The sequence below is a fragment of the Neoarius graeffei genome, chromosome 4, assembly GCF_027579695.1.
Source record: "Neoarius graeffei isolate fNeoGra1 chromosome 4, fNeoGra1.pri, whole genome shotgun sequence".
NCBI lineage: Eukaryota > Metazoa > Chordata > Actinopteri > Siluriformes > Ariidae > Neoarius > Neoarius graeffei.
This window is the reverse complement of record NC_083572.1, coordinates 12,461,937-12,474,914: the sequence shown is the minus strand read 5'-3', so window position 1 is coordinate 12,474,914 and position 12,978 is coordinate 12,461,937. Positions and strand designations below refer to the sequence as shown.

Here is a 12,978-nt window from a genome sequence, read left to right as displayed (position 1 = left end):
TGTACAAAGCAAAAATCATTATGTTGATTGACCATGTGTTTTTGAACCATAGCTGACCCAAAAGGCCATAAATTAATGGAAAATCAATAAAACCAGCTGATTTTCACGGAATCTGCCGAGACTGAACCAGAAGATCCTGAAGGGGTGTGTGACATCAGACGTGTAACAATCTAGGTATCAATTTTGTTCCTGGTCGCAGCAGTGATTAGACCAGTCTCAATATGGAGTCACATTTTGGAGAGAATTCTGATAGTGATTGAGATTCTTATATGTTGGATGAAGGGGCAGATGATTATCAAGGATATTCCGCAGTAAATGGCTATCTTTTCGAGCCCCCAAGATGAGAAACACACCAGTTGACTCAGTTCACGACAGTCCCGCTCACTGTTGATAGCGCACCACCAGCCAGAGAGACAGATTGGCTCGTGGATTTTTATTCTAAGCTGGCTGCTGCAAAATACAGGGAAAATATTTCCATGTGCCTCAATAAATGCAGAAATATAATCTTTAAAACGTACACTTATTCAGTGTAATTATTGAAAGGAAATACAAAGTGGGCGATAACGGGAATCGACGAACTGTCCAAAGGTCAGATCAAATGTTATTTATTAAACAAATGGGTTTCTTTTTTGCTCCAGTAATTCCCATGTGGTCATTCTGGTCATGATGAACACTTGATGAATCAGATTCATTATTAGTAGGTGACACAATCTGCCCGCTTCGTTTGCACAAACATCATCCACTGTTGCTTTAGATGAGGGTCATTTCTCGGAAATTCATGAACCGAATGTCCTGTTGTATATAAATTTGAACATCCAAACACAACACAGCACTTTCCTGTCATTATTTTTGTAAGATTCCAACAACAATATCCAATTTCAGCGAGTAAACAAGCAGGGAGTCAGATGAACGGAAATGACCCAGATAACCGGAGTTCCACATGTGACGTCATGTGAGATTAGCCCTGGGGCAAGGCCGCCTTTTTCCGGGATCCGGAAGCCGCGATTTATCAACAGTTTTGTGTTTGATAATAAAATAACAAATAATTAATATTATTTCCCCCTCTACGAGTTACGAATGATACATATTCATTTTAAAGCATTACAATAAGGCATTACATACATTTTAAGCTACAGAAATATTTGACTTCTCTTCACCAGATCTGTGTCTCGGTGGACTATAGACAATTCCTTTGACTCAAGGTTTGTTTTTTTCTCTGATATCCATTGCATGCTAAGGTGCTTTTTATATATATAAAGCACGGGACCGGAAGTCTCTACAGCAGGTGGTTAAATCAGCAGAAAGCATACACCAGATTTCTCAGGAGGGCCCATAACATTATCAAGGACACTACCCATCCGAGGGCGGCACGGTGGTGTAGTGGTTAGCGCTGTCGCCTCACAGCAAGAAGGTCCTGGGTTCGAGCCCCGGGGCCGGCAAGGGCCTTTCTGTGCGGAGTTTGCATGTTCTCCCCGTGTCCGCGTGGGTTTCCTCCGGGTGCTCCGGTTTCCCCCACAGTCCAAAGACATGCAGGTTAGGTTAACTGGTGACTCTAAATTGACCGTAGGTGTGAATGTGAGTGTGAATGGCTGTCTGTGTCTATGTGTCAGCCCTGTGATGACCTGGCGACTTGTCCAGGGTGTACCCCGCCTTTCGCCCATAGTCAGCTGGGATAGGCTCCAGCTTGCCTGCGACCCTGTAGAAGGATAAAGCGGCTAGAGATAATGAGATGAGATGAGACTACCCATCCACAACACAAACTGTTCATGCTGCTATCAGGAAGACACTACACGAGCATTGCAGCCAAAACAACTCAGCTGAAAGACAGTTTTTTTTCCTTCGTGCCATCAGGCTCGTGAACAAAACCCAGCCGCTGCCCCTCCCCCCAGTCCTGTAGAGTTTGCACTGAACTACCTATTACACACTTTGCTGCACCTTTTTTACTATTTATGTCCTTGTTTTTAATTACTTGATATCTCTTTTATTTCTTTATTTTAATTACTTTCTTTTGTTTTTATATATATGACAATAAAGTTGAATGGAATATATATATATATATATAACTGGGCTGCCAACTCTCACGCAATGAGCGTGAGACACACGCATTTGATTGTCTTCACACGCTCACACGCCATACCTCCGATTTCTCACGCTAGAAAAAAATCTAGTTTATCTATCTGATCTAGGCTACCCATTGCGTCTCGCCAACCACTTGCGATCGATCAATTACACCTTATGCACGGCTAAACAGGCAGAGAGGTGTTCCCTTCTGTACACACTCCGCTATGGTAGGTGGCGCATCTAATGATGCTGCACTCGCCGGAAGTTGGATAATTGCCTACCGTCAAGAGGAAGAGGATAGAGAAGAAGGTATCCGAGTTGAAGACGGGTGTCTCAGACAGGTTTGTACATATGCACGCCAATGTGTGGTGTTACTGGCATAATTATGAACTTATATAAAGTTTCTTAATCGTTTTAGCCTATAAGTGTTGTGAGAATATTTAATGCCATATCAAGAGCTGTGTACTAGGCATGCTAACTCATTATAGGCCTACTGCCGTGCCACAGCCTCTATCTTCCCCAACAAGCAGCACGGGAGAGCACCTCTTTAGCACACGTTTATTAAGGTGCATTTTTAGTTTGTTTACTGTATGTTATCATACTTTATGACTTTATTTGAAGCCATACTGGAAATGTTGTAAAATAAAGCAAGTAAGAGATAATATTACAAATGTAAGAAGAGCCATTAGCCACCATACCTATTGTTTATTTACAGGGTATTTATTTTTAATTATTTATGATGTATGTAATTGCTCAGTTAAAGTAAATAAAGCATGGTCACCTGTAATATCAAAGAACTTGAACTTGTGAATAATTAAAAAAAAAGACAGAGAACAATATACTGAGGAGACAGGGTTTCAAAGAGGGCAAGACAGGTAGAGAATTGGCCCTTTTCCACTACCCTTTTTCAGCTCACTTCAGCTCGCTTCAGCTCACTTCAGCCCGACACGGCTCGCGTTTCGACTACCTTAGAGCAGCACAACTCAGCTCGCTTCAGCCCTGCTTAGCACCCAAAACTCGCACGGTTTTGGAGTAGGGCTGAAGCGAGCCAAACCGAGCCGAGTGGGGCTAGGGGCATGAGCAGACACTCCCCTGTGCACTGATTGGTGAGGAGGAGTGTCCTCACATGCCCACACACGCCACGCGAGCACGCTGGGATCTGTAAACACCGTAAACCCGGAAGAAGAAGAATTACGAATTACGAGAATTTCTGAAGCCTTATGCGCCTCACCTCATCTATACGCTCTTGCCAGTATCTGTTGGCGTTGTCAGTGACAACAAGCCACAGCACCAAGACCAGCAACACTAACGACTCCATGTTTATTGTTTACTATCCGGGTCGTGAGATTACCGCTTAAAAGATCACTGATGTCACTGTTTGCGCCGCCTAACGACATCACGTGACGTCCACCCACTTTCGCTAACTCCACCCAATGTGTCCACCCACTTCCAGCCAGCACGGTTCAGCGCGGTTGTAGTCGAAATGCAACTCCAACAGCCCCGCTCAGCTCGACTCAGCCCAACTCAGCCGCGTTGGTAGTGGAAAAGCGGCAAATGTTTGTCAGATAACAGGCCCTGACGAATGCTCTATTACTAATAAGAAACATAGATAAGAAATAAATTAATAAGAAATATATTAATATAGCTTATTTAAGTATGACCAAAATTTTTAAGCCCAACTTTGTGTGCACAGTCCCACCTATGGCCAAGGTTCAGCTTTTTGTGTTTCAATACTGTTCAAATGTAATCATTTTAATGTTTCTTGTAGCACATGCACATTTTGCTTACTGTTTAAGCATTTTATTTGTTCTTTTGCTGTTGATATTTTTCCCCATGCCAATCTTCTGCTGAACCCAGTGGTGGGGAAAGCCCTTAAATGCATAATGAATAGTCAGTGAGGGACAATCTTATTTTTGCAACAGTTATTAAAAACCTAACATTTAGTTTCAATTCAGAAGGTGTTTAGGCTTAGCTGATGAAATATTTTCAAACATGAACTTGCCTTTAAATCTGAAACACAGGTCTATAGGGCTACAGGAACATTGGCGGTCATCTGTAGTTTTCTAGTGTGGGGGCTTTTAAGCCAAAACTTGGTGCTTTTGTTGGCCACAAGCTGAAGGCCTGGCAAGTCAGGGTGTGTAAGAATGTAGGTATGGCACAGCAGGCCACTCCAAAAATCCACCAGAATGCAGGAACATCTACTAAATCCAAAATCTCAAACACCCCCCCCCCCTTCATTGTCCATCTCCAGCTGGATGACCCACAAACAAAACACCAGAATGCAGGGGGACAAGTGAATATCAAACTGAATACAAAATTCCCACTTACCGCGTGGTGTGCGGAAAAATTTTGCCGTCGATCCCCCCCCCCCCCCCCAAAAAAAAAATCTCACTCCAAGAAATTTTGAAAAGTTGGCAGCCCTTATATATATGAGTATATTACCAGACAAAGCAAGAAAGAAACTTTCTTTCTTGCTTTGTCAGGACGCACAGTGGAGAGCGTCCTGACAAATTCCATCACTGTGTGGTACAGGAACTGCACAACTCAGGACAGAAAGGCTTTCCAGCGTGTCATTAAAATGGCACAGTTCATCTGTGGAGCTGTCCTCCCCCCACTACAGGACATTTACAACACCCGGGTCACAAAAAGGGCACAGAGCATCATCAGGGACCAAACACACCCACAACACAGACTATTCACGCTCCTACCATCTGGCAGACGCTACAGGAGTGTGAAAGCAAGGACTACTAGACTGACAAATGGTTTTTACCCCCAGGCCATCAGGCTTTTGAACCACAGATTATAATCACCATCTACCTCTATATTTCCATCAGGCTTTTGAACCACGGATTATATTAGCAATTTTGCACAAGACATTGCACAGTATATCTACCTCTATGTTTGCACATTGTTTGTTTGCCTCTCCTTTTTTTTAAAGACATTGCACAGTATATCTACCTCTATGTTTGCACATTGTTTGTTTGCCTCTCCTTTTTTTTAAATGTTATCTTCATTTTTCACTCTACCTTTATATTTGCATTCCATATGCACTTTATATTTTATATTTCATATTTTATATATATATTTCTTTTTATATTGGTAAGCGTAGTTTGGTCGGGCAGTTGCAAAATAAGAATTTCATTACCCAATAATAAACCGCTGTGTCTGTTATTGTGTATATGACAAATAAAAATCTTGAATCTTGAAATGGATCCAAATATTTTCTGAATGTGCTGAAGACTGGTCAAAAATCTGGAGATGTTTCAAATTGGTACTTTATGGTGTTTTGCAGAATGACGTGGTGTTCTTGAGTTGAGATCACCAATTAGACACATACTCCATACTTTAAGAAGCTACACTTAAGCTATGGAAATTTTGGCAGCTATTGTAAGTACTAAGATGAGACTAATGACAGATCTGAAAAACAACAGATCTATATTTAGATGTGTCATTGGCACCTTCATCTTTATCTGACTCTATATCTGTTTTTCTAGGTAATAACACTTTCACTGGATTTTTTTTCCTCCTTTGTTCACACCTTCCTGCCCCCGACTTCCTCTCGACACAAACCAGTAACTTTTTGGACCACAGTTCCATAAAAGCAACATTGAATTCAATTCTTGCTCATTTGTTCAGAAAGTCTCTCGATGGCGTTGCAATCCAATACATTTTTCTTTTTAATCACTGGCATTGTATTTCTACTATTGTTTCACAGTCCTTATACATTCAACTGTAAAGCATTAGAATACATTTTACTCTGTTTGACCATTCTATACAATACATATATGACCAGAGATTTCGAGAAAAGTTTCATAATTTCGACTTTTGCGAAAAATATTTTCGAATCGTAATAAAGATTTTAACAATATGAAATAACACGGAGAGAATTATGCCGTGGCTAATGAGTGTAAAATAAAATAAAATTAAAACTATTTTATTTTTTAAGTATTCTGGAAGCTTTGCACTCGCTTGGCATCTTCTCAACCAACTTCTTGTGGGAGCTTTAAGAACCAAGTGGACTTTTCTTAAAATTTCCAACTAAGTCAAGCTCCTTACTGCTTCGCCTAAGTTTTAAATGAGAACAACTTTTTTATTTTTATTTATTTATTTATTTATTTATTTATTTATTTTTAGGGAAGTGGTCGAATTTTAACAAAATCAAAATGTCCTCAAAAAGTCTTTTAGTCAGTGAAAAAAATATATATTTAGATATACGTTTAGACCAAATCTCACAAACCTGTAGTTTTGAATTGTCCTCATTCCATGTGCCACTGCCAAATCCACAGTGATATATTAACAGATCCAGTGCTGAAGTAACTCTTATAGTGGTAACGTCCATTCTATTGAGAACTGCATGAACTGACTAAATCCTGGACATTCTGAAGTCATGAGGAACATGGAAAAGCCTTTTCCAAATTGTTGAATTTCCACACATTGCAAAGTTATGTTAGACCCAGTGACTTGTCTGATCACTTGTTTCATGGGAGTAGTTTTGAAAAGAGAAGAGGATAAACTGAAATATGTGAAATGAGAAAGAGAAAGAGAGAGATGGGGAAGTTTAGAGGAACAGAAACTACTTAGAGTGTGGAAAGGAACAAGGCACTGAGAGGAATAGAAAAAAAAGACAGGAAGACAGAGGCTGTCTCATCTCATCTCATTATCTCTAGCCACTTTATCCTGTTCTACAGGGTTGCAGGCAAGCTGGAGCCTATCCCAGCTGACTACGGGCGAAAGGCAGGGTTCACCCTGGACAAGTTGCCAGGTCAACACAGGGCTGACACATAGACACAGACAACCATTCACACTCACATTCACACCTCCGGTCAATTTAGAGTCACCAGTTAACCTAACCTGCATGTCTTTGGACTGTGGGGGAAACCGGAGCACCCGGAGAAAACCCACGCGGACACGGGGAGAACATGCAAACTCCACACAGAAAGGCCCTCGCCGGCCACGGGGCTCAAACCCGGACCTTCTTGCTGTGAGGTGGAGGCTGCCTGCATTCCGTAAAATTATGCAGTTGAGCAACTCGAAATGCTTTCCCACTAAAACTATGATATGTTTGGTGTTGAACCTTATAACAATGGGCTTCATTTTCAAAAAAAAAAAAAGTTCCAAAACTTTTAGAATCTCTTGAAAAAGCTAGAATCCTCCACCGTGCAAAGAAACCTTTTTTCCTTAATTGAAGAATTGAACAAATATTGCACATTTTGAAAACTGAGTTTGGGAAACACAAGGAGGGCTTGGGCACACTGAAATTATGCCTTCACTTCTCATTCTCTCTCTCTCTCTCTCTCTCTCTCTCTCTCACACACACACACTGCATTAACTATCTGAATCAAGCGTAAAAATTCATTACACAGCTTTCACATTTACCACAAACTCTACAGATCCATCACATGAGTTCAACTGAAATGGGGATAAAAACAACCCTATAAGACAGACGCAGAAACATTAATGAGGTCATTATTTTCACCAACCACCAGATGTCACACATGAAACTCTATGCTAACCTACTATGGCATGGTGGCTTCTGGCATAAATCACACCAAGAAATTCATTTTAAAATTCCTTCAGATCATATTGCCTTGTTGAAAGATTATTTATCATTTGCTCATGGGGACAAACAACAACGGCCGTATTCAAACTAGCGTACGATGGATAACAGTCATACTGAACCCTTTCCAAGAGCAGTATGGAGTAGCGTGGATATTTACTGCCAAAATATTTTTCCCACAGTGCAACACCATCTTGTTCAACAACATAAAAATGAAACAGTTTGTGGTTGCCCTAATTCAGCACAATCAAAAAGTGAACTTCACAACATTGTAGTCACATGACAGTGTGGTCTACCAAACGATACTTGCATACTCTACTGCAAGGTTGTGGGTTTTTGGTCTCAATAGTCCATGTTTTCTACATCTTGTTATAAATTCAGGATGTGCTTTGAGTATTATTAATTATTTTTTTTAAACTTAATGGAACATTTGCATTGCATACCTATAGATAACCATGAATGCTATATGTCAATGCTTTTCACAAAACTCCTTAGGTCCACTGACTCACTATAAAACCACAGCGTTCACGATAACCATCAGAGACACCTTTCTGCCAGAGAAGTGTTTCAGATGTATCTACGAATGGCACCAGAGACATACTTATACCGTAAATGTACATGAACATGCAAAATGCATCCAAAGTTGCAAGCTATTTTATATAGGTATATTTTAATAAAGATCAATTATCCACAGGAGGGACAAAAAAATGGTCACATGTAACTGACAAAAATTAAGTTATGAATCTGAAAGGGGGGGGGAATGCTGAAAGATTTGTAAATTATATAGCCTTTGAAATGCCTGAAATCTGTTTCAAAAGTGTATAGGTTGTAAACAGAGGTGGGTAGAGTAAGCAAAAAGTGTACTCAAGTAAAAGTATTGTTAGTTTATAATAATAATGACTCAAGTAGAAGGAAAAGTCCTCATCAGAATAACAACGTGAGCATGAGTAAAAAAAAAAAGAATCTCATAAAATGACTTCTCAAGTTGTCAGTAACTTCATATGATGAAGTTCATTTGTAATGTATTCCTTTCAAGAGCATCAGAATATCAATTATGCCCAAAATAATAATTGAAAGTGCTCGTCTAATAAACACAACATCTACTATATCATATTCCTAATAAAATAATACCAATTAAAGATAGATTTACAAAATAGCATATGCCTAAATTAAGGCAATTTTGCCACAGGTTAGTATCATAAATATTCCAAACTAGTTTAAAGGTAATAGCATCTTGTGAAAATGGGTGGGTGCATGGTCAAGCATCGCTTAGTTAATGGAGGGTAAAGGTGGTAAGGGGTTTCACCTGTGAGGGATTTATGTTCATGAAATGTTCTGTGTTGCACAGAGCTAAGCCACAAACAGCTGTGTATGTGTTTGTGAATAAACTAAAATCTCTGAAACGCAAATGTGAATGAAAATAAAGTGCACCTTTGAGTTGTCACAAGTCTGCCTCCCATCTCCTCATTTTCCTCTCAAACCACACAAGTGCTACACATTTCTTCCATTTTTTCTTAACATACAGTGGTGCTTGAAAGTTTGTGAACCCTTTAGAATTTTCTACTGTGCATGTACGTACATAGCTTTTTTGTTTGTTTTTTGTCTACGCTTTTTTATCTGTTTGTACTAAGAGAGTTAAGTGAAACCGGAGTCAAATTCCTCATGTGTGTTCACATACCTGGCAATAAAAGTGATTCTGATTCTGAATTCATTGTTCCATCAATGATGGCAAGCCGTCCTGGCCCAGATGTAGCATAAACAGGCCCAAACCATGATACTACCACCATCATGTTTCACAGATGGGATAAGGTTCTTATGCTGGAATGCAGTGTTTTCCTTTTTCCAAACATTTAAACCAAAAAAGTTCTATTTGGGTCTCATCTGTCCACAAAACATTTTTCCAATAGCCTTCTGGCTTGTCCACGTGATCTTTAGGAAACTGCAGACGAGCAGCAATGTTCTTTGTGGAGAGCAGTGGCTTTCTCCTTGCAACCCTGCCATGCACACCATTGTTGTTCAGTGTTCTCCTGATGGTGGACTCATGAACATTAACATTAGCCAATGTGAGAGAGGCCTTCAGTTGCTTAGAAGTTACCCTGGGATCCTTTGTGACCTCACCGACTATTACACGCCTTGCTCTTGGAGTGATCTTTGTTGGTCGACCACTCCTGTGGAGGGTAACAATGGTCTTGAATTTCCTCCATTTGTACACAATCTGTCTGACTGTGGATTGGTGGAGTCCAAACTCTTTAGAGATGGTTTTGTAAACTTTTCCAGCCTGATGAGCATCAACAACGCTTTTTCTGAGGTCCTTAGAAATCTCCTTTTGTCGTGCCATGATACACTTCCACAAACATGTGTTGTGAAGATCAGACTTTGATAGATCCCTGTTCTTTAAATAAAACAGGGTGCCCACTCACACCTGATTGTCATCCCACTGACCTGACTCTAATTTCACCTTCAAATTAACTGCTAATCCTAGAGGTTCACATACTTTTGCCACTCACAGATATGTAATATTGGATCATTTTCCTCAATAAATAAATGACCAAGTATAATATTTTTGTCTCATTTGTTTAACTGGGTTATCTTTATCGACTTAGGACTTGTGTGAAAATCTGATGATGTTTTAGGTCATATTTATGCAGAAATATACAGTAGAATCTTTTGGTGCAAAATGGTGCATAGTGCAAGGATGACTTAGTAAATATAAATATAAATATACAGTGTGCACAGAATGACGGTATGAGTGTGCAGATATTTCATAGCTGATGTTACTGATATTTGAGTCCGGTTTTAGCTGTTCATCACAGAGACAGCCTGAGGGGAAAAAAACTGTTCTTGTGTCTGGTTGTTTTTGCGTACAGTGATCTGTAGCGTCGCCCAGAGGGGAGAAGTTTAAACAATTTGTGACCAGGGTGTGATGGGTCTGCAGAGATGTTACCTGCCTGTTAATTCAAGATTCAAGATGTTTATTTGTCATATACACAATAACAGACACAGCGGTTTATTATTGGGTAATGAAATTCTTATTTTGCAACTGCCCGACCAAACTATGCTTACCAATATAAAAAGAAATATATATATATATATATATATATATATATATATATATATATATATATATATATATATATATATAATACAAAATATAAAATATAAAGTGCATATGGAATGCAAAATATAAAAGTCGAATGAAAAACGAAGATAACATTTAAAAAAAGAGGCAAACAAACAATGTGCAAACATAGAGGTAGATTTTCTGTGCAATGTCTTGTGCAAAATTGCTAATATAGAAGTAGATGGTGATTATAATCCGTGGTTCAAATTTTCTGGTATAATTCAATTCTGAATTATACCAGAAAATTCTAAAGGAAAATGTCAGGACATCTGTCTATAAACTGAATCAAGAGATGGTGGGTCATGCAGTAAGACAACGACCCTAAGCACACAAGTCGTTCTACCAAAGAATGGTTAAAGAAGAATAAAGTTAATGTTTTGGAATGGCAAAGTCAAAGTCCTGACCTTGATCCAATCGAAATGTTGTGGAAGGACCTGAAGCGAGCAGTTCATGTGAGAAAACCCACCAACATCCCAGAGTTGAAGCTGTTCTGTACGGAGGAACGGGCTAAAATTCCTCCAAGCCGGTGTGCAGGACTGATCAACAGTTACCGGAAACGTTTAGTTGCAGTTATTGCTGCACAAGGGGGTCACACCAGATACTGAAAGCAAAGGTTCAAATACTTCTGCCACTCACAGATATGTAATATTTGATCATTTTCCTCAATAAATAAATGACCAAGTATAATATTTTTGTCTCATTTGTTTAACTGGGTTCTCTTTATCTACTTTTAGGACTTGTGTGAAAATCTGATGATGTTTTAGGTTATATTTATGCAGAAATATAGAAACTTCTAAAGGGTTCACAAACTTTCAAGCACCACTGTACATCTTTTGAAACCAAGGCCAAAGCACTGTTTATTCTCTTAAAAGACCAGGACTGTGTTAAGTTTGTCTAGTTGTGTGTTAAAACTCAGCGTATCAAAGCAGCTGAGGTCATAGAAGCTGTGTACCTGTGAATAAAACTAATTTAATCAATGAAATAAAAGCAGCAAGAAGTGCTCGGTCTAATGTAACGGAGTGCAAATTGTAAATTGTAAATGTACTTGAGTAAAAGTAAAAAATATTATGCATTAAAACTATGCGGGCGGCACGTTGGTGTAGTGGTTAGCGCTGTCGCCTCACAGCAAGAAGGTCTGGGTTTGAGCCCCGTGGCCGGCAAGGGCCTTTCTGTGTGGAGTTTGCATGTTCTCCCCGTGTCCGCGTGGGTTTCCTCCGGGTGCTCCGGTTTCCCCCACAGTCCAAAGACATGCAGGTTAGGTTAACTGGTGACTCTAAATTGACCGTAGGTGTGAATGTGAGTGTGAATGGTTGTCTGTGTCTATGTGTCAGCCCTGTGATGACCTGGCGACTTGTCCAGGGTGTACTCCGCCTTTCGCCCGTAGTCAGCTGGGATAGTCTCCAGCTTGCCTGCGACCCTGTAGAACAGGATAAAGCGGCTAGAGATAATGAGATGAGATTAAAACTATGCCTATAAGTACAATGTATTGGAAAACGTTACTTAAGTACATGTAACAGAGTAAACACAACCTGTTACTACCAACCTCTGGTCATAAAGAATTATTATTCATATAGAAACAAAAGATATGAAACGAACAAGATATAAAACAAATAACAAGCCATGAATTTCATCCTAATGTTAACAAAACGAACAAAGTAGGTTAACGTGTTTCATTTGACGTTTGTTGAAATGTCAATGAAATACACTTACAGCGACTTATGCTTACAGTATTTTAACCATGGTGAAAAATATGTTCACGAAAATGAGCAAAACATTTTTAGGATTAGAAGAGAGGAAACACTGGAACATGAAGACTACTGATAACACGTTCTTTTAAAAAGAAAAATAAAACATGATCTGTAATAAGAAAGAGAGAGTGAGAGAGAGAAAAAAAGAAAAGGAGCAGGAAAAAACAAACCAGGCTAACACCCATGCTAGCAAACAGGAAACTAATGTTTTGGCAAAACATTTAGCCTATCTTTTAAACCATATACAATTTTAAGTTTAATGAAAAATAACTTTTAAACCTTGAACAATAGTGAAATTAACAACAAATTCCTGAAGGATGACAACCACACTTTATGTATTTGTAGAAGCTAAATGTGAAGTAATTGGGTGATTTGTAAAGAAGCCTCATGAGGTGTTTTCTCAGTCTAAGTTTAGCCATATACAACGTACGTGTACCGTACTTATTCCCTGTTTTCTACCAAGAAACATGCCATATCATTTTGACTACTGA

At 39.3% G+C, this 12,978-nt stretch overlaps 1 protein-coding gene across 4 annotated transcripts in view; it reads right to left on the bottom strand.

Annotated features, from left to right (window-relative positions):
* The window catches only part of LOC132884846 (interleukin-2 receptor subunit beta-like), a 48,007-nt gene extending 41,459 nt beyond the window's left edge, over positions 1–6,548 (bottom strand). For all 4 annotated transcript variants that reach the window (XM_060918838.1, XM_060918840.1, XM_060918841.1 and 1 more), the window contains exon 1: positions 6,299–6,548. In XM_060918838.1, the coding sequence (XP_060774821.1) occupies positions 6,299–6,321 (23 nt within the window). In that variant the 5' untranslated portion in view covers positions 6,322–6,548. The remainder of the gene's footprint in view (positions 1–6,298) is intronic.
* Between the last annotated feature and the right edge of the window lie 6,430 nt (positions 6,549–12,978).